Consider the following 27,958-nt stretch of genomic DNA (forward strand, 5'->3'; position numbering starts at 1 on the left):
GTGTTCCTTTATAGTATATTTTTAAAATATTAATGCTAAATATTGTTATGTTTCCCCCACAGGTGAACTAACGTTGAGCTTTGCTTTATACCAGAATATGTGCCTCAGAAGGATATATCGTGTATTATCACCCCTCCAGCTACCAAATTTAAAAATGGGTCACTGCACGAGACATTCTAAGACATCGACTTCGTAAGTTTGTTTGTAAAGCCAGTTCGCGTTGCCGCCGCCTTTATTTACTTGAATCATGCAAGAAGTCGACCATGCTACGCAACTGCCGCAGTTATAATCCGCCCGCCCAGCGATTCGCCCGCCCTAGTCATGTATCGCGAAGTGTTTTGTGAATATTAGGTTATGTGACTATGTCGCAAGCCCCAGGAGGGAAGAAAGGCGGGAAGGGTCCCCCTAAGAAACCAGTAGATGAAGATAAAACAGCTAAGCCTGAAGAGAAAGATGAAACGTCTTCAAATAATGGAGATAAGAAGGAGGCTAAGGACATCAGCGTTCCGGATGTCCCTAAGCCTCCCAGTGCCGGAGTTAACATGCGGGAGGCTGCTGCAAAGATCTTGGTGTTGGCACAAAAAGGAGAGTGGTCGGCGGTGGAACAAACCCTCAAGGTATTGGAGAAGCTGGTAGCTGCAGGAGGAGAGGATATAGTATCAGTTCCTATGGCTGGGATCATTGATCCGGTATGTTAAGTTATAAAATCGTTGCTTGCTTGTTTGTAATTTCTATGTTGTGATATAATTGATGTGTGTATATGTAAAATTTGCAATGTCATATTTTCTTGTATTTTTTAAGCATACATGTTGTTTTAGAACTTATAAATAAAAACTGAGATAATAATATAAATGTTAATGATCTTGATATCTCATTTAATAATAAATAAACTATTAATTTTTTACCAGCAACTACTATTAACTGATGCTGGTCTTAAGGGAAATTAAAAACATTTTTTATGATTAAAATCTGGAACGTTAGAAAATCAAATAATCTTTTTGCATTAAAACGAAACATTAGGTTTTTTAAATTTTTGGTAGCCTCTATATACGCGACTATCTTTACTACAGAGCCTTCAATCACTCCATCATTTAGACATAAACGACAATGAAGCTACATTTGTCAAGTTCTTCCTGTTGTCATTATACATAAGTCGGATTTTTTTAAATGTAAGCAATATTTTCTAATTTTAATGCTAAGCATGAAACAAAAAGCCAAGAACATATTGACCATTATTCTAAATCTATATAAAACTACTTACTTGTTTCGGATGATTCATGAACGCAGAATCTTCGGCCCTTTTAGAAGCGAACAGAAGGGTTCTTGTAGTTTTACGCGTGTTGCAATAAATTTATAAATTAAAGCCATTTTCAGGATTTTTGGACTGCACTGCAGTATAGAGTATTTTAAGATGACGATGATTAGTGGGTGTATGGAATCTTATTATTAATAAGCATCTACTCACGCTTAAGCGAAGCCGTAGTTAATGGCTGGTATTTTTTGTTTAACAGACTTGTAATCACAGAATTTTACATTATAATGCTAGGTTATTGTCACCCCGAAAAACTAATAATAACTACGGAAACAATTGATAAGTATGTGATATTGGAACCCGACGTTAAACAAATATACATATTGATAACATTGAAACGGGAACATTGCTATCTCGACAATGATATGAACTTTTACGAGAACCAATTTAGTTAAGTGCCTAAGTTGTAATTATCATGATATGGTTATCCTATTTGTGTTCACTTTAAGTAAGAAATACCATCCATATATTTCTTATAACTATGACCGACTAATCAGTCATCTATGAACTTTTTGATGATTTTTCCAACCTTCAGAAACTTAGCTGGCTTAGCTTATCCCAGGAATACGTTTTAGCGTTATGCATCAAACGCGATTCCTGGGTTTAATTCTCTGCAAAACAATGATTATTTCGGGAAGGTACCTTAAATTATAAATGAAATGTGTCCATTGAGCAATAAATAAAACATAATTAAATACCTAGTCAAGCTACAAGTTCTGTTACAAATGAAAATGCATCTTTTTTTAATGAAGTAACATTATTTAAATTTATACCTACATATTTATTAAAGTCGCAAAAAAAAAATATTATAATATATCGAAATGGCCACCTTTGGCTTACTACGTATATACAGGCCTTTGATCTGTTTGGCCTCGAATCTATGGATTTACAAACTGTTTCCAAAGAAAATTTCGCCACTGCTTGCTCCAAAGATTTTATAAAAAGGGTTGATGTCTGGGCTAGATGAGGGCCAGTCTTCAGCTGAAATAAAGTCCGGAACGTTGGTTTCTAGCCAGGCTTGGGTAGTTCGTGCTTTGTGACCAGGTGCAGAAAAAAAATTGATTTAGGGCATGTGCTGTATATCGAGGATAAGCACCGAGCTTCAGGTCTTGTTTTATAGGTAATACTCAACAGAGTCCTAGCGGGAATCTTCATTTCTCGCGATAAGATTTTTTGTTTCCTAATGGGGTTTCGACGAATTCTGGCTTTAACAGCATTAACAGCCTTTGTAGCTCTAATAACACGCGGCTAACCCGATCTTTTCTGATCTTCGACAGACGAAGTGTTGTTGTATCTATTGATAGTAGGTACGATATACGAACATACGACTGATACCAAGCTTTTGAACTGTCTGAAATATGACCGACGGCTCCATACCCACTTTCTGCAAGGCGATGACTGCAATCCTATTTTCTTTAACACATAGGGTGTTAAAGAAAATAGGTAATATTCCATATTGTAATTTCATAATGAACACGAAGAAATATGTGAAATGGCGCCAAATCGAAAGAAGTTTTTAAAATAATACACATGTTCCAAATTCAAAAAAAATAAAAAGTTGAAAAACAAAATAGTTTTTATGTAACAGTATTTATGGCCAGACTAGTTAGATATGAAAATGCTTATTCAACATCCGTTCACCAAAATACTCATGAAACAAAACAAAAGCTTAAATTTTCCCGTCCCGATACAATCATATTCTATAAATAAATATTGAACGAGTATAAGTTAGAGCAGTGATTAGAAATATCAATTGAAAGCATGAAATGAAATAAACCTGCGTTTTTTGGATTTCTCTAACGTACCAGAACATTTAGTATTTAAGTGACAATCACAATCGATTATTTTAAAAATCATACCGAAATAAATTATTTTTTATTATTTTACAGCATACTTAGGTTAAACTAAAATTCAGTGAAGTCCCGAAAACCGTTAAAATCTGTTTAGCCAAATGAAACATGGTTTTAGTTCGCTTAAGAAGAAGGATTCAAAATTAATACATAACGATAATTTATTCGCGGCTTAAATATTTTTATTTACATAACAGAGAGTTGCACATGCAAATAAGCACAACATATACTTTCACTTGCTAAATGCCAAGGGGTGAGTACTCTGGCTTACAGCAGCTTTTAATATATTTCAGGTTACATTCATAGTGATCTGGCCTAATGAAGCTAATAGATCTACGTATACACTCAGACAGTGTTCTAATGTAGACTTTATTCGAAAAGTGCACAAGAGCAGATGAACATGGGTTGAACTAAATTTTTTATAAAAAAACTAATTATATTATTCAGTACATAATACAGATTTGTATTTATATATTTTCTGAATACCATAATTTCATTTTTATAGTAGTAGTTTTAAATTTGCCTAGTAAAAAAACCAATATATGTTGTATATTATATTAGCTTGGATAAAATCTGGAGTTCTAAAGAAAACCCACTTTACTTCTTATAATAATTAACAAAAAAAAACTATTATTATTTGAGGGAAACATTATAATTAATATTAATTTGATAGTGTAATCGTAAAAATCTACGTTTTTAATTATGTAAGACAAAATTTGCACGCGAACATGTGTGACAGAATTCGCAAAATTTAGATTGTGTTACCATAATATTTTTGTACCATATTCTTGCAAATAAATTATTATTATTATTTTTATTAAAGGTACATATTGTAACATAGTAGTTACATTTATATTATATAACGTGTTTACAAAAACCTAACAGATAGTGAGCAATGACTCTTAAAAAATATCAACTAGATGCATGATAACCTGCATGTGTGCATAATTACAAATCATTTTTCAAAGAGACACTATTTATAAATATTAAAAAACCTAGACAAGCATATCAAACGGAATACCAGACTTAGTAATTTGCTTTTGCCTAACAGCCATTGTAAGCTTTAGTTTTCCTGAGGATAATATTTTTCGTAAGATCCAGCCAAGTGTTCTTTATCATACATTTGAAATAAGGTGAACAAATCTCCTTTTATTTATTAAAATACATAATATATTAGGAAAGGTTCTTCTTCTCCTTTCGATTCTTTTTCATGTCTTTTAGTAAATAATTTACTGTACGTATCTTTTGGCAGAATATTTCCCTTCTTTCTTTTCAAGAGCGTTTTTTTTATTTATTTATTTATTATATATTTAGATATTTACCGTTATCCAGATTTGACCTGAATGCATCGAAATAAGCAATTTCTGCAACAGACTTTGCGTAGCGCCACAATATGTAGTTGCTTTTTAAGGTTCATTTATAATATTATAGCATTACTTATGTTACCGTCTGACCTCAACGGCGCCAATCTAAGACCAGCCCTATAATTACAAAAGTTCAGTCGTAATCAACGTGAAGGCCACACTAACCCATTGGCTAGTTTTTTTCCGCTCAATTCATTCCTGTGAATGTTACACCCACGTAAATTTCACGTCATTCTTAAAAAGAGATTATTTCAACCTCAATTATAAATTACTGAAACGACAAATCATATTACAGTTTGATTAATAAAACTACATTCTCACATTGGAACAAATTTTTATGTAATTTAAGTCAATATTTTGTTTATTATTATTTTAAAAACAATGTGTCTTAAAAATTATCTTAAATTTACATCATAATCAAAGGTGGAAAAGCATTGTAAAAATAGAATTAAAGTTTATAATTAGTACAAAATCTTACTTAGTTTTCTTGACAATCTCCTATACAAGTTGAAGAATCGAATGTAAATGTATTACAAATGTTTATATTATTTTACGATGAACTGCGTTGTTTGGAAAATAACTCGTAGAAAAACAAATGCTACAAACCATTTTTATCGATTTCGAAATATGTCCCTAGCAGTAAAAAATCGAAAAGATGTCTCGTAGGCACACGCGATCCGTTGCCAAGATATCGAACACACAAAAATATGAATTGTGTACTAACAAGTATTTATTCAAAATGGTCAAAAATATTATTTAAGAATTATAGTAGCATTTATGAGTGTCTTTAATAAAAATGTTTGAGATACTTACATTCTTATTTTACTGTAAATCTTTTTTATTTGTTATACATATATATTTATTTTCTAGTATAAGTATTTTTAAACAATGTAAAATTTATGTAGTTTTAGTATATATGTATTATATTGTTACCGTTTAGTGATATAAATTGAAGCAGAATAAAATATGACTACCACTGTTTTTAAATAAAGTTATACATAGCTACTATTTAATTTCGCTGTCTTAGACATAATATTAGACAGACATAGACATAACATTTATTGCTAACGAAACACACACACAGAAATACACAAAATAATAACAATCAAAAAAATATAAAGAAAAATAACAATTCATTTAAAGAATTAGGTACATTTTAAGTGTGTAATGTGTGTGTTGTGGTTGTAAGTGGCCCTGGCTCAGCATTATGCTGAGGAGCAGACGTGTTCCACTGCATGTTTGACTAAACGAAATGACAGTTTGCCAGCCAGTGGACTGTGAAATATGTGCTTATTTATATGTATTAAATGTCAGGAATATAGTACGCGTGTAGTGTTTGTATTAGCAAGCTGCCCTAGATAACTAAATATATGAGAGAGTGAGATGTAAGAACCTAACAACCCCATGGATCCCTAAACCCTACAGCCTTGCGATTCTGTAATTCACTTTTCGAACTCTCACAGCGGTTTTCGCAGCGGCGGTCGCGCTCAAAAAAGTCGTGAAGCACTCATTTTAAGATTTGGCATTCTGATAAGGAATTATTATTCTTGTAGTTTATTGTGTACCCCAACACATTAATAGTGAATATATAAATAAGTACCGGGATGTGTGCACCGAGAGACCTAAGGTAGCAGACGGAGCCCGACGGTAGGATCAAACGGTTAAAGGTGGTGGCTTCTCAAAGCTATCGGGCAGACTCACCACGATAATTAAGGTCAGCCAGGTCAGTTAGGAAGCCGTGTTAACAGTTGGTCAGTGTTTAAATGAAATCTGAACACAAAACATAAAAAATAAATGTAATGAATTACTAAATAACACTGTTACAGTAATATATAAATGAACACCTAGATTTAGTTTTCATTTTAGTAGAAGCAATTGTCCTTTTAAAAAGCATATAGTGGAATCAAGTTCGATAACGGGTTTCTTAAACAATGAATGATAGAATGATCAATAAATTAAAAAATCTATTTCCATATTAATGCACAAAATCGTTTTTTGTATGATCGCATTCAATAACATAATTTATTATCAATTTCGGTCATGCAATAACTTAAGGGTTCAATGACCTTCATATATCCCGTGTAACAATTAAGGAAAGTATTTATATGCACCGTTTTCGCATGCTTCACATTACATGCTATATGCAATGGTGAATATGCCAACAAATAACTTAAATACATTTGATTACTTTGACTGCTTTGAATAAATATTTTATTATATATACATGAATTAAGTTTGGTGGCAGTTTTTTATTGAAAAAATCTTTCTTATTGAAGAGTTCGTAAATCTATGTGTCACTTGTGTTATTGAACATTACCGGAAACAAGAATGTTAAATTACAATTTATGAGTGTGATAAAAACTAAAGGGCTCATATTGGCATCATGTTTACTTTTTTTTAACGCTTTTAATTATTAACTAAAATATATATATCTGTAAAATAACTAATGTTAGGTTCCATAACTCAGGGCACCATTTTAATTATAATTATATCTAATTATCATTAAATATACATAGGTAGGTACAAGAAAAGAAAATGATTTGTTTATATAAATTGGCGGATAAGTTTAGGTTAACAGTGATTATATAAAATGAATCGCAGAGGATTCATAAGATAGTTACATATTGTACGACAGCGTAACACAACAACGTAGGTAACGTTATTACAGCGTTTAAAGGTTTATGAGAAGGCGCCCTACGTACGATTTATATGCTCTTCCGTCGTGCACTTCCGGTGTTTTCTTTTATAAAGGTCGTCTATAAATAGAACGGACTGCATAATTGCAACGTGTTACGCATAAAGTCGAATTTGAAAAATGTTCTATTACAGTTCTAGACGACTTATCATCGACTATCAATCCTGTTTAAAAAACCTACCAACTTTAAATCTAATAGGCCTGACGAACTTTATTTTTCTTTAAGAAGTTTAAACACATTATAGTGACTAATGTAATTAAAAAATCTATTTATTAGTAGTAGGAAACGGGTTATATTGTGGAGCAACAAAATATTGTGTTACGGGAGTGTAATATGCGGGAATCGAACTTCGACTGTTAATATCACCCTTAGTAGCAACGGTTGAACATATCTCGACTAAATACATTATAACCTCTGACTTCGAATTCTTAAACACGAAGAACGACGACACTTATATCGAAAAACGTATACTAGATAATAGAATAAATGTATTGATGTTAAACTTACTTTCTACCTTAACAGCTTAACACTTATTCGATAGAGAAATAAAATAAATTTATATAAGTGGTATATTTCCCCATTTTTTGTCAGATGATATCGATATCAATAGATCTTCAACAAGATGGCAGATGCAATCAAATAAGTTATTATAAGTTAGCGCCAGGACAAATATAATGGCGCCAAAACGCAACTCCCCACCGCGCATGAGCCGAAATGCGCGCGACCGTAGATTATAATTATATTTGCGACCACAGATAGTCAAGATTATCTGCCATATACAAAGATTTTTTTTCTTTATAATATAATTAACACATTGTTAAAGATAGCGTACAAATATTTCTAAATTTCTGTGTTTTTTTTGTATATATAGTACCGTCGATAAATTCGTCAAAAGTTAGTAATAAGAATTACTATATATTTCCTAAGTATGAATATGTCTCTAAATGTTTTTGTTTTTTAATACCGTAATCGATAAGCCGTGTCCTTTTAACATCGATGTCAAGTAAGTAATATAAGCTATATTTGTATAAATTTTATGAAGTTGATGTAGGTTCGCAGCTTATAATATAAAATAAGAGAATAGGCTTTATTTCCATCATAATTTTCAAGGCCGCACCCGAGGTCCATAAAAACAAGAGCATCGTCCGAATTGAACGAGCTTACTTTACGAAAACATTAATTCTTGGCCTACATAATTTTGGTTAATAAAGTCCAGTTGTGTGTCAAGGGCATAGGGCCAAAAGATTTGCGTGCAAGCTACTTAGCCCACAGCTGAAATCGATAGGAGATTTCCGACCTTCGGTAGGAACCAGTCCTTGGCATTTTTACTTGTCTAAGCATTAGAGAAACCTTTAAACACGTATTTATTTTGGAGTTATATTTATAAGTATATTAAATTACAGTATTCGATTATATAAAACTACGTATACTATATACATTAGTTACAAACAGATTTTTTTATTAAGTCGGCATATAAGTGTGTATGTGTGTATTTGACAGTTGTATATATCAAAATATTACCAAAAATATGAGTACCTTAATTCATATAACTAATGACGTCATAAACCTACCAGTTCCTGTCGTAAACCGCGTCCAATTTCCTGACACCTCCTTATATTCGGGTTTACCGCATCGCTATTCAACAATTGCAATATCCGGCAAGCTTTTAACAAAATTAAAACTGACCTACAAACTGCTGTATCAGCGTACCTTTTAGGTTATGAACTATAACCCTTACTCGAGGAAACCGTTTGTAACTTAGTTTTCAATGTTCTTCTGCATTATGAGTCATACTTACATAAAGTTAGACGATATTGTAAGAATGATAGTCATTTATTTACGAGAGTAATAATAAACAAGTGGCTCTACAATCCTATATGGGTCTTTGTCTTATTTCACATACAAGTAGGTGATCAGCCTTGCCAGATATCAGACACATGTTGATTTTTGGATTTGGGAGCGTAGTAGCGTACGAGCGTATGTTAGATGCACAGCCGGCGATCAAACCTACGACCTCATGGATGAGAGACGCACCCTGAAGCCAATAGGCCTTAAAATAAAAAAAAAAACGCTTTATTGATATAAATCACGTTTCACTGTGCCAATTTTATGTGGCACAATTAAACGCGATTAATCAACTCGTGGCTATAGCTACTGCAAAGCACGCTAAATTTCAAGACAGTTAAACATATTCTTATATATGTAATAACTAAACCGATGAAGTATGTCCTTTAATGGTACGATCACTTATATATTAGTTATAAAAGTTATTTTTATAAGTTACCGTCGTTATCTGTATTTCCAAGTACAGCTGCAACACGACTGACCTATTTTTATCCGAATTAGAGTTTCTTTTTCATTTTCTATTGTAATTTATATTAATTTATCATAAAAAATGCATGTTTAACAACATGAATATCAGGTAATGACAACATTTATTTTTTTATCGCGAATAGGTGTGACTTGACATGCAATAACCGTAAAATCTTTAACACCTCGTAAATTTAACGTAAACTTCCTATAATTTCAAGAAAACTGAAAATGTATTATAATATTTGTCAATATATATTTTAATGCGTTTATACATCACATAATCTTTGCGCCTGAAGTATAAAAGTAGTTTAAAAGGGATGGTACCTTACAATAATTTTAATATTTTTAGGATTATTAAATTACATAGCATGGGAAAATCCTAATATTAAACGAGGTCCAGATGCGCTATAACCTTCGGATAAATATGGATTTTTTTATATATCATTCTCTATATACGAGTAAAAGTTATAATCATTGGATAATTGCCGTATATAAATGTAATTATTACAAAATATGACGTCGTGGCATAAACGAATTTTCGGTACTGAGCTAAAAATAGTAATAGAAGTCATAAACATGTTTCACTGACCCAAATCACCTTATCGTTACAGATTTTTGGTGCGCTGAATTTTACTGACCAATGTAATGGTGTCTTTAAGTACCTTAGTTATAGTAATACTATTTATTATCCTAAGAAGCCATCTGTATCCCTCCTGATTTGATTTACTTTAAGTTATTACGCGGCGCTACTTTTAAATTAGGCGATGTTAGTAAAATAACATATAAAAATTATAATTTTTTCTAATAAAATTAAAAATATGACCAAAAAGTTTTCTTTTAGGTTCAGATTCTCCCACTATTTTACGAGAAGGTTTTTATATTGTCTATGGTAACTCCTAGAACCTCTCTATAATGTATAATATTGTACCTCTGTTTAATTTGAAAAGGCGGGAAAGTAGTAACAGAAAAAGACAAAACAGGTAAGTATTTTTTTCGTTTCGTTTCAATGCGTAATTTACGATTTACAAAAAGAAAACTTAATGTTTTTATATAGTTGTTATAATAATGGATATATGTATTTCTAATAAATTTGTAGGTATTTAGCACAAACATTTTGTACATACACAGGCTTATTAAATATACTACGTTTTATTTATGATAACGTTCTAATATTATTTTTTAACTTCCGTATTAACTATTCTTTCACAAAAGAACAATTTTACATATTTTCCACATTTGCACACAAATTGTTTTCCAAGAAACATAGTGATTATGGCAGTAGGTTAGTGAATTAGGCGTGGAACATAATTAACTTTGCGACTACTTATTTTGTTTTAATGGAAGATATTATGTAATATTTTTACTGCCCTGGGGTTGAGGTCAGAATGGTAATATATTGCTGTTAATTTCTAATGCATAACTGTATATTATATAATTTATATGAAGTTATGCCATAAATTCAATTATGTAAGTTTGTAATTAATTTAATATATGTAACGATAATTATTTTGACGATATTTTTGTTTCTTTTTAAGTTTCACTGTCCGGATCTTGGATAAGTTAACAAAAATATAAACATAATCAAAACATCAGAATATCTGGCCAACGACGCATAATAATTTCTATTATACCTGTAATTCACACAAAATCTGAATGTAGACGAGACGTTCGTTTGGTCTTTTGTTCATATAGGATCCAGATGCTTGCCAGAATGCGCGGGAAATATTTTCCTGTCAATTCAAATTGACTATGTGTTCACTATATGATATCTATAAAGAATATCCAAACAATGAATGGTTTTCGCCCACACAAAAGGGATAATCTCTTTTTTCATTGTAGCTTTGTACGTTTCGTTTCGTTTTGCAGCATGCAAGAGAAATTGCTTACATAACGCGATTGATCGTTTTGTCGATGATGATTCTTTGACTATGGCAGCCAATCTCTATTGACTAGACTTCAACAGTCTCAGCGCACGTAGACACAAGTCCACTATTCTAGACTAACTGTAACCTTTAAGATACTTATTGGAATAAGAGCCTTAGTATTTTATAAAAAATACACGTCATTCTTTGGATGTTTTTTAATCTTTTAAATAAAGGCCAATTACATTACTTTTATCTATTTCCTTCAAAGTTTTAAACTGTGACAAACAAAATACTGGCTGGTAAGAACCACGACGTCTGTTTGAAAAAAGAAAACAAAAGAATTTTATCGGCTCGGGACAGAATGTATGAATATTTAATCAATTAATGTACATTATCTTTTGTTTTAGACAACGGGAATGACTCCACTAATGTTTGCAGTAAAGGACAATCGAACATCGTTTGTGGAGCGGCTTATAGAATTAGGATCTGATGTTGGTGCTAGGAACAATGTAAGTATCGATTTAACCCTTTGCGGAGAAAAGATTTCATTATGATCATTGTATAATTAAAGAGTCCATTTGAAATTAATGGTTCGTTAATTATTTGCCTAAAAGAATAACTTATGAATACGCAAAGATTTTTTTTTATGTAACAAACGGTGTCAAATAAATTAAAAATTGTGCTGGACATTTAAAGGGATCGTTAAAAAAGCGTCTTACGTCTAATATAAGACGTAAATTTTCCATTCTAAGGAAAGGTAATGAAAGTAATAAATAAGTCTTTAAAAATCTATTTGGTTTTACAAAAACTTTTTTCATTTATCACTACCGCTAATGATTAAATTTGAGTCATAAAGACCGTGAAATCACGAAAATTCGAGCGTCATCTAATTTACTAGTCATAAAGCACGCAAAGTGAGAATTACGTTGAGAATTGCAATAGTAATATGCGAACTGGTCATTTCGACTAACCTACTTGCATAAACCTATAAATTTGAACCAAGACTTATATTTGTATCAAATACTAGCTGGCCTGGCGAACATCGTACCGCCTAACAGTCGATTCTTTATTTGTTTAAAATACTTATTCTGCTATTCGGGACACCGGTCTAGCTAGTAAGATAAAAAAAAGAAAATTGATAAGACAACAAATACATTATGTCAAAAAATAAAAATTTACCTTCCCGGAACCCCTCCACTAATACTTGAACTTTATGCTATGGTATTAAAGTTCAATTTGACTTTTAAGTATTATTACGAATATTTTGTATGGGAATATAGAAAAGTGTTGTTTTTAGACTTTTTTACTCAATTTTTTCAAATTTTTATCCGTAAGAACCATCCTCGTACTTCAAGGTATATTATAAAAAAAAATTAGACAAATCGGTCAAGCCGTTTTCATGTTACCTATGTCGTGACAACGGAAAACGGGTTTCATTTTTATATATATAGATAAAGATAACTTAAGCTTTGGGCATAGGTATGACACTTCGGGTAATTATAATTTATAACATTAAATTATTAATTACACCTAGTAAATTTTTAATAGGTGATTTTATTTGAATCTGTACATGGCAGTTAAATGTTCCGTACAATAACGTTAAAAACGTGAATGTTAAAAATCGGTTAAAGAGTTTTGTTCGAAGTCGTCGTTAAATGAAAAATCTCAATTTTAAATTGTTAAATGAAGAAATGTTATATGATGTTTAGTATATTTAGTGTTTAGCATATTATAGTTTATAGTTTTTAGCATATTCTTGGCTAAAAATATATCGAAGGTCTTTATGTAGTCAATATAAATTGCAATTAAGCGTGCAACACAGACAGATCACGCAATGTCTTAATGCGTGGATAATTGCTTGGGTTCTCGTTCTAAACGCTTTTTATTATTTAATGATAATGCGATGGTAAATCAGCAAAAATAATTTAGTTATCAAAAAAACACAGTTACGGAGATACATAAATAGTTTTTTTTCATTATTAGATTCATTTGGTTCCGATATATATATATTAATTTGCATCAGCTACCTATATGATCGTTTTAGTGCGTATTATTTAATTTTATTGTATATAATATTATTATTACATCAGTGAAATTACATTAGAAAACAAATATCAGTTTATATTTCCACCACCAAGTTTAATTAAAAAATATGTAGAATATGTCCCCACAGACGGTGGGGTGTTACTGAACATTTGATTTATATTAATGTCGTAGATTATTTTTGTGATAGACTGAAACATTATCAGTCCCTTATCCTATCAATTCCAATGCATAGAAAAAACCATGATGCGTTATCAATGTGGTTGTTGTTTAAAAACTATTTTCATGTTCTCTATCTAGCAGTCATGGAATATAAAAAAGGGTGGAAGGGTGACACAGTAAACGTGTCGCAAATCATTCCATTAATATATGTAAACTGAAATTATGGAGTAACGACTCCAACTACACTCATTTAAGAATTCGACAAAAGAAGACCCTAATTTTCTCTTCCATGGCTGCAGGAGCATATAGAAGTCGTAGCAATATGACGTAGGTCTGTGCCCTACTCGTAGAGTACATACTTCTACTCAACATATATAAACAACAAAAGTCAGTATACTTTGCTGGAACGCTAACCGCCGAAAAATTCCGTTAAATTTACTCAATACATAATTTGAAAATTTTTAAAAGTTTTCATGAAACTGATTGAGTTTCTATTTCCTTTTATGCTTTAATAAGATTATTTTAAAAAACTTTTATCTCTTCAGGATAACTACAATGTTCTTCACATATCGGCAATGTACTCGAGGGAAGACATCGTCAAATTACTGTTGTCTAAAAGAGGCGTGGATCCATTTGCTACGGGAGGTGTAAGTACTACTTATAAATATTAAATAACGTTAGTCATTGTTTGTGAGTTTGGTTGAAGAAAGTACAGTACGGATTTTTTTTTATTCAACGTCTATATTATTTTTGGGTGACTTACAATTATTATCAATATTTCTATTCCCATTCAAATAAAATAACTGTAACTTAAAATTAGATTATAGCCGAAAACAACGTACCAAATTAGATTAGATTAGACCTAGATTAATGCGAAAATTAATTTTAAGAGCCGGCAACAAACAGCAGTTCACTTGGTGTCAAGCAGACAGACAGGCACGGCAACATCTATTCTTCGAGCTTTACTTACAGCAGCCGGAAAGGATATTCGACTGAGACCTGATGGAGTAAGTATCATAATTATCTATTACTAAATTAAGATCTGCCGTGGCATTTTTGTTTGCTACACACTGAGCTGAAGTTTAGGTTTTAAAATATCGTTCTAATATTCCGCGATTGGGGAAAGAATAATGGATATGCTCACAATAAGAAGTATTTTAATTATCTTCAAACCTTCGATAATTTGAAAAAAAAAATTATAACATTTATATGATAATCAAATGCAATTTTGCTTTACTCAGACATATCGATGTAACAGTAAGGTCGTAGAAACCAATAAATTATCAACTTTATTATGATATTCAGAGGGTATGGATTGTTTGTATCATGTCAAATGGCTGATGCAGTATTGGTCACGATTATCGCGTGCAGGCTTCACTCGTCTTTCGCCTGGCACCGACATCCCCAATCAGGAACTGCCTCCACGCTTGTAAACAAACCCTACCATTTTACCTGTTTAAAGACAAAAGAAATTCCATTCTATTTTATGCTAAACTATCAATCAAGCTAGCCACATTCCTTCTACACGCATGCAATTTGAATGTAAGAATTTAAACGCGAAATAGGCGTGTATAAGACATTCCGCTACAACCCTGCAACCCCCCCACGAATAGTAACTAGCTAATTAACCTAAGCTTTGCCGAGTTAAACGTCACCACGCAAAATTTACAATGCAAATCACTCGCGGAATATTAGTTATAACGTCAGCGGTGAAATTCAAAATTAGTTATTTTAATACAATAGGTCTCAGTCCGCCCTACGACACGAATAGAGAAAGCCACATTTACCATGTCCCGGTAGAACTTTGTTTAGTGATGATGGATGAACAAGTACGTATAAAGGAACTGACTGGTTCCACTAGTCTAACCGCATGCGAGGAGCAATTTCAAAATCGATTTTGTGTTCTGCCAAATCGAATGCACATAAGTAACATTTTTCGAGTGTGATTTAGAACTTGCAGTGATACCGCACTGCCGTGAGTCCGCGAATAGACATTGCACCGAATGGAGTTCTTGAGTGTAAATTTGCGATGTCTGAAAATGATAAAAATATACCGAGAAGCGCGAATCTGCGCTCAGGAAGCCCTCCCATGAACTTGTCAAAAGACTTGCAGAAGCTCGAGTTGAGTTATATCGAGCTGAACAAAGAACGAGCTCGTTTAAAAGAATGGAAAAAGCTAATTCGCGAAATGGTATTCCAGAGAGGTAAAATCCCGCTGCTCTTGTCTGTGGAGGCCGGCAACCAGAGCATGGTGCGGGAACTCCTAAGTGCGCAGACGGCTGAACAGTTGAAGGTAATCATTTTAGTAACATGAAGTTTATAATACGCCAAGTTATAAGGAAGAGGTCGACGGTACATAATTGTTTACATTTAACGAACCAACAAGAGTAATGTGTATAAGTATTGTTAATTACAAAATTTTAATCACTTTTTGTACATATTCTACGCCCTACTTACTCCTAACCTTGAGACTATTATAAAAGTTAGTCAATTTATTTATGTTTTGACATAAACTTATGGTAAAGCTTTCATACAATATACTTAGTTTTGTGAACGTTGATCTTTTAGGTTCCAGTACCGTTCTGCATCACAAGTAGGTGATCGCTCTATTGTGCCTAACACATGTTAATTAGGAGGCCAAGATACGCAGGTTTCCTCGCGATTTTTCGATCAAGTCTTGATTGAAACTCTGATTGAAGCTAAGGGGGTTAAACGCATAACCTACAGGGGCTAAGTTTACATTTTCAATCTTAGTCTTGAGTATACCAAGATTTTATATGAAAGATTGGCCAAAACAACAGGCAGAACACAACAAGATATCACAAGACAGACCCAACAATATTTACTCAATTTGTAAAAAAATATTCTACGATAAATATTTCCAGCAAGCACATTTTTAACGAGGAACTATAAAAATTTAATTACGTCCAAACATGTTCTTGTAGTCATCAACACCAGCTGGTGACACAGCCCTGCATTTGGCCGCAAGACGGCGTGATGTTGATATGGCTCGTATTTTGGTGGACTATGGGGCCCTAGTCGATGCAGTCAATGGTGCCGGTCAGACATCGTTGCATATAGCTGCTGCTGAAGGAGATGATGCTCTAGTCAAATACTTCTATGGCGTTCGGGCGAATGCTGCTATTGCGGATAACGAAGGTTTGTACACCGAAGTATATTTACCTGTGCGTTGTATAGTATTTTTAATTCGCTTATATATTTCATTACTGTTATTTTATTAATAACTAGCTGGCCTGGCGAACATCGTACCGCCTAACAGTCGGTTCTTTATTTTTTTTAATACTTATTCTGCTATTCAGGACACCGGACTAGCTAGTAAGATAAAAAAAAGTTGATAATACAACAAATACATTATGTCAAAAACATTGAACTTTATGATATGGTATTAAAGTTCAAATTGCCTTTAAATATTATTACGAATATTTTGTATGGGAATATAGAAAAGTGTTGTTTTTAGACTTTTTCACTCAATATTTTAATTTTTCTCTCCGTAAAAACCATCCTCGTACTTCAAGGAATATTATAAAAAAAGAATCAGACAAATCGGTCAAGCCGTTTTCATATTATGTCGTGACAACGGAAAACGGGTTTCATTTTTATATATAGCTAGATAAGCATGGTTTATTTTATTAGCAGGCTATTATATAAAAGATTAAAAGAAAACAAATAGTACACAGATCCCTATTGTTTTCGTAGTAATATTGTGATATTTAAATTAATTTAACAATTAGATCGGACACCGATGCATCTAGCTGCGGAAAATGGTCACGCGGCTATCATAGAACTTTTAGCGGATAAATTCAAAGCCTCGATATTCGAGAGAACGAAAGATGGAAGTACTTTGATGCACATCGCGTCTCTCAACGGACACGCCGACTGTGCAATGATGCTTTTCAAAAAAGGAGTTTATCTACATATGCCAAATAAGGTATGTATCCCTATTAGCTTAAGGAATTAAACCCGATATGATTGTTGTTTCCCTGGGAGTCAAACACAGGACTGGTACCATCTGAATTACAAAAATAAATAGATTTTGGCTAATGAATTTATTAGCCTTAATATATACGAATATATATACATATATACTACCTTATATTAAAGGTAGTGAAGCTGAGTACGCTACGTCACAGGTAACTGATAGCCTTAAAAGATAATATTATTATGTTAAAGAAGAAGTAAGTAAAACATGCCAATGTGATTTTAATAACAATGTTATTAGTACACTTCTTGTCGCGTAATTTTATTATTGAAAATATCACTAACGAAATACAAAAAACAAAATTCTACGGCCTAAAAAACATTCAATTAATAGTAAATAATTAAAATAAAATATAACTAACAATTCTATCAGAATTTTATAAAGTTTTTTTCTAAAGACCTGTGTGATGTGTCAATTACAAGCGTGTGTGAATTACAAGCGTACTCTCAAAATTTACGTTCTAAATTTATTCGACAGATTCTTATCTTAAGTCTGTCGGGGGCCATGTTCGTAGGTGATTTGCACTGTTAAAAATGCTTTAGTATACCTTTAGAGAAAATTTAATCAGATTCTGGTTAGTATAATCAGTTAGGCAAAAAGTTGGGCAAATTGTTTAGATGAAGATAAGTGGATTTTTAGGTATTCCCTAAAGATAAAGAAAGTAAATATATATACCTGAGTTTTCCACATTACTATCAGATACGTGATTACGCTAGGTTTAGTTTTAGCATTGAAGTCTTCGTCCTTGACTAGCCTAGAAATTACGGCATTAAAACGTTCTGAAAGAGTTAATACGCAGTAAAGTTTGCATTATTTTTAAAGCAAACCCGACCTCGTAAGCATTAGTTAGCAATTTATTTACATAAATATTATGTGCAAATATTACTGCGAATGGTAAATTTCAATAACAAGATAAATCTGTCCTTTATTGAACGACAGCATTGCTACTACAAAATATTGGTATTTAAGATAAACGTATTTTATTATTATTGCTGATGCGCGCGTATTTTTTGAAAGTTCTTTAGGGAATTTGTGTTATGTTGAGTGGTCTTCAGTTTTAAAAAACTACCCCTCAAATGTGTATTTTCACTTAAAATAAAGAGCTTTTCAATTCCTGGAACATTATAGTGTCCAGTGAGGATTTTACAGGTTTCAATGAGATTTCCTCTTAATCGCCTACTTCCTAAATCAGTAAGGTCAAGTGCTTTCCGACGCTCATTATAAGATTTGTTCCTGAGTGACCTAATCATTTTCCTTGCTTTTCTTTGAAGGGTTCAAGCATACCATTTCTGGTAATTAATTATTAAAATGCTTAATAAGCGAAGAAAGAGTCAGAGGTACTTCAAAAGTTCAGATGAGACTTATAAAATATTAGATTTTTATGATAAGATTCATGTTAGTCTTTGAGTTAGGCGTGCGGACGTCAACCCTGAGGTCGTAAGTTCGAACTCCGTTCTACAAGTAACACAGCTAATATTTGCGTAATAAAGAAAACCATCGTGAGGGAAGAATTACGGCATGTCAGTGCTTTTCTATTAAAAAAAGATATCAAGGTAACAGATAGAGAAATCTGAGTCAAGAATTGTGTTTATGTGTAAGGGTCAATAAAAAAAAGAAGTTAAAAATTAATGAAACTGATTAGGTTAGGACTCTTACTTCAACAATTAAAAGTACGTGTTGTAATTTATTTTCAATTGAATTGTATTCCACCCATTGGTGAAATGTGTGATGGCCTAATTCTTTATACTGAGCTAACACTTAGTTTGCATAATATGTTTCAGGATGGAGCTAGGAGCATTCACACCGCAGCAAGATACGGACACGTTGGCATTATCAACACGTTACTACAAAAAGGGGAGAGTGTGGACGTCACTACTAACGTAAGCCAATCTTTTTTTTACTTCCTTTAAATAATATTGACTTGAATTGAAATAATATATGGGTCACCGTTATACCTAAAAGATAAGTAAACAGAAATCAAATTATCGCATATAAACCGTGATACTATTTACTTTAGATCATCATTTTATTCACTAACGTCACACTCAACTATAACGGAGATTTTTTTATTATATTTATTAAACTAGTATCCAATGTGAAAAACATAGATGGTATCGCGATTAATAATATTTTTCAGGATAACTACACCGCACTTCATATAGCAGTAGAGTCATGTAAGCCGGCGGTCGTTGAGACGCTGTTGGGATTTGGTGCTGATGTCCACATTCGTGGTGGAAAACAAAGAGAGACTCCTCTTCACATCGCTGCTAGGATACCTGATGGTTTGTATCATGGCTTTCTTATCATAAAAACTTCACTGAGTCCCTTATATAATTAAACAAAAAAAAATTTATTTGGTTTAAAAACCTCTTCAAGAAAAAACAGAAATTCTTCAGAGATACACACTACTTTAAATTCTTTACTCACACACTTAAAGATATCAATAAATGTTTCAGGTGACAAATGTGCACTGATGCTGCTAAAGTCTGGAGCAGGACCAAATAAAGCGACAGAAGATGGTATGACACCGGTACACGTAGCAGCGCGGCACGGCAACCTCACTACGCTTGTGCTTTTATTGGAAGATGGGGGTGACCCTTTAAGAAAAACAAAGGTATACTTTGATGTAGCCAGGTTTAACGTGGCATAACTTAATAAAATCTAAAATAATTAAAAATGTTTACCTATAATATATATTTTTTATTAACAGAGCGGCGAGACACCTCTTCACATGGCGTGTAGAAGTTGCAAACCAGATATCGTTCGGCATTTAATAGGATTCGTAAAAGAACATAAAGGAGAAAAAATTGCCACTATGTACATTGACTCAGTTGATGAAGATGGTGCGAGTGCCTTACATTTCGCGGGACAAATAACTAAAGAGGAAGTAAAAGTTCCTTCAGCTGACCGAGAGGTCGTCAAATGCTTGATGGAAAATGGAGCTGATGTTTCCTTACAAACAAGACATAACCAAGAAACAGCATTTCATTTCTGTGCAATCGCGGGAAACAATGATGTACTTACTGAAATGATAACTGATATGTCAACGGCCGATGTCAGTAGAGCCCTAAATAAACAAAATTCAATCGGGTGGACGCCATTATTAATTGCTTGCAATAGGGGACACATGGAACTAGTCAATACATTACTAACAAATCATGCAAGAGTAGATGTATTTGATGTTGAAGGCAGATCAGCCTTGCATTTAGCTGCTGAACATGGATATCTACAAGTTTGTGATGCGTTACTTACTAATAAGGCATTTATTAACTCAAAGGCGAGAAATGGGCGAACAGCCTTGCATTTAGCGGCAATGAATGGCTTCGCCCATTTAGTGAAGTTTTTGATCAGGGATCACAACGCTGTAATAGATGTATTGACTTTAAAGAAACAAACACCTTTGCACTTAGCGGCCGCAAGTGGTCAAATTGAAGTCTGCAAGCTTTTACTTGAACTCGGTGCCAATATTGACGCAACAGACGAATTGGGTCAGAAGCCTATACATGCAGCGGCTCAAAATAATTATTCAGAAGTGGTTCAACTATTCCTCCAACAACATCCAAATCTAGTGATGGCAACGACAAGAGATGGTAATACTTGTGCTCACATAGCGGCGATTCAGGGTTCAGTGAAAGTGATTGAAGAATTGATGAAATTTGATAGAACTGGGGTCATATCAGCGCGGAATAAACTAAATGATTCCACACCGTTGCAATTGGCCGCGGAAGGTGGTCACGCAGATGTTGTTAGGGTTTTAGTAAGGGCTGGGGCCTCTTGTACCGATGAGAATAGAGCTGGCTTAACAGCTGTGCACTTAGCGGCTGAACATGGTCATACCAACGTATTAGACGTCATGAGATCAACTAATACTTTAAGGATATCAAGTAAAAAGTTAGGTTTAACACCTCTTCACATAGCCGCCTATTATGGACAGGCAGGTAATAACTACCTTATATGTATTTACATAATATAACTATCATTTTTTACCTACCAGTATTGATATCATTAAAATTTTCAGAAACGGTGCGAGAACTGTTATCTCATGTACCCGGGACTGTAAAGTCAGATGCTCCTACAGGAGTATCGTTAGTCCCAATTTTGGGGGCAGAATCTGGTTTGACCCCTTTACACTTGGCTGCATATAATGGGAATGAAAACGTTGTGAGATTGCTACTCAACTCTGCAGGTGTGCAAGTAGATGCCGCTACTAATGAAAATGTAAGTAATTGAAAAACTTGCTTTAACTAAATTTAAATAACTCGACGTTTTGGGTTGAAGGGGACATTAGGTTGCCTATAAAATATCAGAAAAACATGAATGCTGATTTGCGTAATCTTGTACATTCTTCAACCCTAGCTTATGGGATCTATTACTGTTTCAGGGCTATAATCCCTTGCATCTAGCGTGTTTTGGTGGACACATGTCAATTGTCGGGCTTTTGCTCAGTAGATCGGCAGAATTACTTCAGAGTACAGACAGACATGGGAAGACTGGATTACATATAGCATCAACACATGGTCATTACCAAATGGTTGAAGTTCTACTCGGTCAAGGGGCTGAAATTAATGCGACTGATAAAAATGGCTGGACCCCCTTACATTGCGCAGCAAAAGCGGGATATTTGAATGTAGTCAAGCTTTTGTGTGAGTCTGGAGCGTCACCAAAGAGTGAAACGAATCTTAACTGTGCCCCTATATGGTTTGCGGCTTCGGAGAATCATAATGACGTACTAGAATACTTGCTTCACAAAGAACATGACACGCAGTCTTTGATGGATGATAAGAAATTTATTTACAATCTAATGGTCTGCTCCAAAAACCACAATAATATACCGATTGAAGAGTTTGTTTTAGTATCGCCAGCACCTGTTGATACTGCAGCAAAGTTATCTAATCTTTATATTAATTTGTCTACCAAGGTAAAACACTTTTTTCATACTTTATTTTTCTATTGAAATGAATAAAACAAAGAAAATATTAAATTTTTAATAGGAGAAAGAGCGTGCCAAAGACCTAATCGCTGCTGGAAAGCAATGCGAGGCAATGGCGACTGAATTGTTGGCCTTAGCGGCCGGTGCTGATTCTGCGGGACATATTCTAACAGCCACTGATAATAGGAATATTGAATTCCTAGACGTTCTAATTGAGAACGAGCAAAAGGAAGTCATAGCGCACACGGTCGTCCAGAGATATCTCCAGGTAAAAAATAGGTAACTTCACCTATTACGATTACAGTATTCTTCTTTATTTTTTTTAATTTTCTGTATTAAACCTTTCTATTGAAAACGCTGTAAAAATGTCAATCTTGTTACAGGAACTCTGGAGAGGGAGTCTTAAATGGACGGGCATCAAAATAATGTTCCTTTTCTTTATTTTTATAGTTTGTCCGCCAGTGTGGCTAATCTTTTCCCTTCCATTAGGTCATAAATATAATAAGATACCTATAATTAAATTTATGTCGTATTTAACGTCTCATATCTATCTTATGATATTGTTAGCTTTAGTCGCCATAACGCCAATTTATAATTCAATATTTAGGGAAAGTTTAGTTCCAAGATGGTATGAGTGGATTCTACTTATCTGGCTAAGTGGTCTTCTATTATTCGAACTTACGAACCCCAGTGATAAATCAGGTTTAGGTTGGATAAAAATTGCAGTATTATTATTAGGGATGGTGGGTGTTGCGACCCATGTGGTCGGCTGGATATTCGTTTTACCCAAGTATTGGCCGACACTCATGTACTGTAGAAATCAATTTTTCGCTCTGTCATTTCTTTTAGCTTGTGTACAAATTTTAGACTTTTTATCCTTCCATCACTTGTTCGGTCCGTGGGCCATCATCATAGGTGACCTTATGAAAGATTTAGGTAGATTCCTCGCAGTATTAGCCATATTCGTATTCGGATTTTCAATGCACATAGTCGCATTGAACCAGCCTTTCAGAAATATTAATAAGCCTGAAGATAATAAATACGCTAGAACAGCAAGGAGAAAACTATTTTCCGACGGTAAGGGCTTTTTTTATAAATTTTCATGTCATCATTGTACTTTTAGATTCGGAAATAAGAAATGCTCTTTATAATTTCAAATTCAATGTTTACGTATAAAAATAGTTTGGACTATTTACAATAGATAGTCTCCGAACGAAAAGACAGGCATGGACAGCCTCAGGGGAATCATATCGACGAAAACAAGGTCCAGTGGGACGTAAGTCCTAGAAGCAAAAATACATTGTGACAGTTTTTAGATGACACTTTTTTGCAGTTTCATTCATACTGACTCTACCACAATGTGCTTCTACACGTATTTGTGTGCCATCTGCTTACAGGCTTTAATATGTGTCGTCATCGGGAATGATTTCATTTTCAATGTGAATAAAAAGTCTCAAAACCATAACCATCACACAGTGGAATGTATTGAGTCTGTGTACCATTTAAACACCAATTTTATGCTATTATCATAATTTATGACATACTGGTATACGCATATCGTAAATTATGATTAGAAATGTTAGCTATAGTTAAATGTTAATTGATGTAGGCGTATAATATACGTTCTGCCATAGTCTCGGCGTCGACGTTTAGTTCACCAAAATAAAATTGGCAAATTCCAGATTCAGCTATCAGAATGTACGTTATACGTCGAAATCTAGTTTTAGTGGAATGAGTGGCCGACTTCACCGCATTTGATGGAGCATATGATTTGCGCATGCCCCGGTTGGCTTATCCTACGTTTGTCACCGGTGTCTTGAGGTACCACTTTGTGTTCCGATATGTTTGGCTAATGTCTTCGTTGTGGCGTTGTTATGCGCCCACGCTAATTTTGTCGCTACACTGGTAGATGGGACTGGGGTAAATTGATGCAGACATGTCAGTATCGCTATGTATTAGTTTATTTTACAATTGTAACTATAAAACGACACACAACACATTCAAGTTTTACAATATTTTTACAAAATATCAATCTACCCCAAGCTTACACATTAGAGAACTACAGTCACAATCGTATTGTACCATACAGTTACCACCTTTTCAAACATTAAAAACGTAAATTTTTGTTAGACTAAGTTTTGGGGTAATTTGATGCAACAATGTGAGCATGTCTGCTTCAACGTACCCCAGCGATGTTAACGAGAACAAGGTCCATTCGCGTATTGGTTTCTAGCGACATTGTCACCCATCGAGGCGGTGGAGAAATTGTTCTTTGCCCTATTTGGGCAGACCACTCTGTCTGACTTGAACTACATAACGAGTGTGCGACCTCTCTGGACCCAAAACCTGTTCAAGTTTGTCTTCGGTGGCTACTTGTTGATGTCGGTGGTGGTGCTCATAACGCTCCTCATTGCGATGATGTCGGACACTTATCAGCGGATACAGGTAAATGTGCTGTCAACTGTCAATAATTGTTCACAGTGACTATGAACCCAGTGTTTTCGTTCGAGCTTCTTTTCTTCGCGGTGTTTGGGCAAACGACCACAGAGCAGACGAGGGTGCATCGTAATGATAGCAACACCCAACCGCAATGGACAAATTATTTATTCAAAATAGTATTCGGGATATATATGCTGGTGTCAGTTGTAGTGCTAATCAACTTGCTGATTGCTATGATGTCAGATACATACCAACGAATACAGGTGAAATTATTCAAAGAAATATCAATAATGTAATAATGAAAATATCAATAAACGCTTAGTTATATTTGCATAGCATTTAAATAATTATTTAAAATGCAAATTACTAAACTGCAGATAATTGGTACCTTTTTATATAATACTTAATTAAAAACACAAGTATTTCAATATAAAAGTCGTCAGTAACGTACTTGAACTAAATAAATATATATGCAATTGTTGTATTTTATAATAAAATAATAATTTATATTAATTCCCTCTGAACTAATAAAAAGTATATTTATACTTTAGATAGATACTAAAGATATTTATCTTAACTTATACTTCCCATCACAGTCAAAATGGGGAAAGTTATGAATGTTTTTCAAGGTTAATAATAATAGTAATAAGCAATCACACTACTATTATAAACTTTGCAGGCGCAATCAGATATCGAGTGGAAGTATGGATTGTCTAAACTAATCCGAAACATGCATCGGACGAATACGGCTCCATCACCGCTCAATCTGGTCACGACGTGGCTTATGTGGCTGATACATCGATGTCGGGTAAGCTCTTAATGTACAAAAGGTTTATCAACCATACAACATTATTTAACAACACACGGTATATACGTAGAGTAAATAAAGATTATTCACTTACGGTGGCGTAACAATAGGGTGGCAGGGCTGGCAAAATGCCACGGGCCCCCGACCCAAGAGGGTCCCTGCCCAAGAGATATTACGTTCTCTGGATGAATGTGAAATCTCCAATACGCATTGGGCTAGCGTGGGGACTACAGACCATTCCCTCTCGCCTAAGAGAGGAGGCCTATGGCCATATGTGGGACATATACAACGTGTACGCTGAAAATCTCGAAGTTTATTAAAATTAAACTGAGAAGGGACGATTTTTACTAATAGGGCCCCATCAAAAGAATTGCCACGAAAGAAGATTTGCCACCGGCCCCAGATGGTATAGTTACGCCCCTGATATTATACACATTCATAAATATAATTTATAAATTCCAAAATCTTCTAAGAGGGCTTGGAGCAGACACGTGCCTGCATTTGCGTCATTGATCAGAATCAGATCTATTTATACATTTTATCTTTCTTCTTGAAATGGTCTTTTAGGTCAGAAACGTGCCAATTTTGTTTCCATAAATACTAATTGTCCTATTTTCAGGAACGTTTATCGAAAAAGAAACGACCGAGTCTAGTGCACATGGTAGGACTGCAGAGACAAGACCAGATGAGCGCGAGGTCAAAGGCCGGTGCCAAATGGCTCTCGAAAGTTAAGCGTGGCCAAGTTGTTCCAAAAGGTATACCTTAGAATAATATTTATTATTCTCTTTACAAATATATAATCTATTAGTTAGGTCACGTCGTAGGATTAAACCATTTATAAATGAAACAAATTTAACGATGCCTTGTAACTTGATTAAGTAAACTGAATGTTATAAGTATGAATGTAGTAATTATGATTACTTAATTTATTACTAAATTTTATGAAACTAACTAACCTTAAAATACAATAACTAAAATATATTATTAAAAGGAGGCAAGGTTCCGAACATACTGGCAGCGTTTCCCCTTTGAATTGACTAGACTAAAGAGTAGTCCGCTACCTCGGCTAAGATTTAGTCTAGCTGCCAGGTCTTCGGTCTCCTGTGATGTCGACAAAGCTTTTGGCTATTTCCTTAAAAAGTCTTATAGCGCTAGGACCCCACGGGTCCCCACCAAGGGTCTCGACACCGAATGGGACAAAATCATAATATCTAAGTTACTGTTTGTGTGTAGTAATTTTTTGATTTGTCTGTGAGCAAAGACAAAGCGTTGTAGTGTCGCTACAACCCCAAACAGTTAACCATTTTACAGTAGAATTATGTTACAATAATATCAAAAACAAAATTATTTCAGATTCAACTCGACTTTCCGTCGTCCATCTTAGTCCACTCGGCTCTCAGCTAAGCTTCAATAACATGACAAGGATAGAGAATGTAGTAGACTGGGAGATAATAGCGAAGAAGTACAGGGCGTTGACAAGGGATGAGCCGGAGGAACCACTTGCTAAGGACAGTGATACAGATACAGCCGAGAGCGAGTCGGAAATCGTACCGAATAATATAGCGGCCGTTCCTCCTTGATCTGTCTTATTATTTTTATTGAAAAATGTACAACCTATTAAATATATACAATATAAAATTAAATTAAACATTTCGCAAGGCGGTCCTTCTATGAAATGGAAAATGTATAAGACTAGATTGTATCTTTAAAATCTGTATTTATCTGTTGAAATGTGTATTTATAAATTCTGAATCAGTATTATTGTTACCTAAACCAATGATTTTTCTCCTTTCAACATCGTAAAAAGAATGAGCGGTTAAGTGTAATAAGTCTGATTTGGTTTCAATAAATATTTAAATCATTATTTCCTCTGTATAAAAATAGCCATATGAACACATCAGCTAGCAGAATTGCTTCGAAATCCAAGCCTTAAGATATTGAGACTTTAAGTAAAATACGTTATGTAAATATTAGTCTTATATTAGTTCAATAAGCTTTTGTAGTTTATAATTAATAGTAGTTGTAAGAATTAACGTAACTGTTTTTGTAAAAACGAATGAAATATTTACATAAAGTATTTATATACCTAATAATAATTTCAATTAAAATATAATTTTAAAAGATATTTCTTGATTTTTATTATTACTATCCATCCAGCTCACAGAAAGCTGCATCA

At 33.8% G+C, this 27,958-nt stretch overlaps 1 protein-coding gene across 2 annotated transcripts; it reads left to right on the top strand.

Moving 5' to 3' along the window:
* Nucleotides 1-74: 74 nt before the first annotated feature.
* On the top strand, nucleotides 75-27,907 carry LOC125052731 (serine/threonine-protein phosphatase 6 regulatory ankyrin repeat subunit B). Of its 2 annotated transcripts, none has more exons than XM_047653735.1 (19): nucleotides 75-689; nucleotides 11,808-11,909; nucleotides 14,151-14,252; nucleotides 14,496-14,612; nucleotides 15,806-15,898; nucleotides 16,551-16,764; nucleotides 17,358-17,554; nucleotides 19,387-19,485; nucleotides 19,743-19,887; nucleotides 20,062-20,219; nucleotides 20,316-21,543; nucleotides 21,624-21,823; nucleotides 21,987-22,523; nucleotides 22,597-22,803; nucleotides 22,919-23,612; nucleotides 24,769-24,980; nucleotides 25,654-25,782; nucleotides 26,402-26,537; nucleotides 27,136-27,907. In XM_047653735.1, the coding sequence occupies exons 1-19, from the start codon at nucleotides 363-365 to the stop codon at nucleotides 27,360-27,362; spliced, it is 5,124 nt and encodes a 1,707-aa protein (XP_047509691.1). In that variant the 5' UTR covers nucleotides 75-362; the 3' UTR covers nucleotides 27,363-27,907. The 2 variants fall into 2 exon arrangements, with proteins under 2 accessions (XP_047509691.1, XP_047509690.1); XM_047653734.1 differs by lacking the exon at nucleotides 24,769-24,980 and adding an exon at nucleotides 25,017-25,237.
* Nucleotides 27,908-27,958: the final 51 nt, after the last annotated feature.

The sequence above is a fragment of the Pieris napi genome, chromosome 9 (assembly GCF_905475465.1).
Source record: "Pieris napi chromosome 9, ilPieNapi1.2, whole genome shotgun sequence".
Lineage (NCBI taxonomy): Eukaryota > Metazoa > Arthropoda > Insecta > Lepidoptera > Pieridae > Pieris > Pieris napi.

What these genes read in the sequence shown, in the direction of transcription:
- LOC125052731 (XM_047653734.1), top strand. Translation starts at nt 363, where the DNA reads ATGTCGCAAGCCCCAGGAGGGAAGAAAGGCGGGAAGGGTCCCCCTAAG. An exon ending in ATGCCGCTACTAATGAAAAT is followed by an intron (nt 21,824 to 21,986) that starts GTAAGTAATTGA and finishes TTACTGTTTCAG; the next exon opens with GGCTATAATCCCTTGCATCT. An exon ending in GAGAAAACTATTTTCCGACG is followed by an intron (nt 23,613 to 25,016) that starts GTAAGGGCTTTT and finishes AATTGTTCACAG; the next exon opens with TGACTATGAACCCAGTGTTT.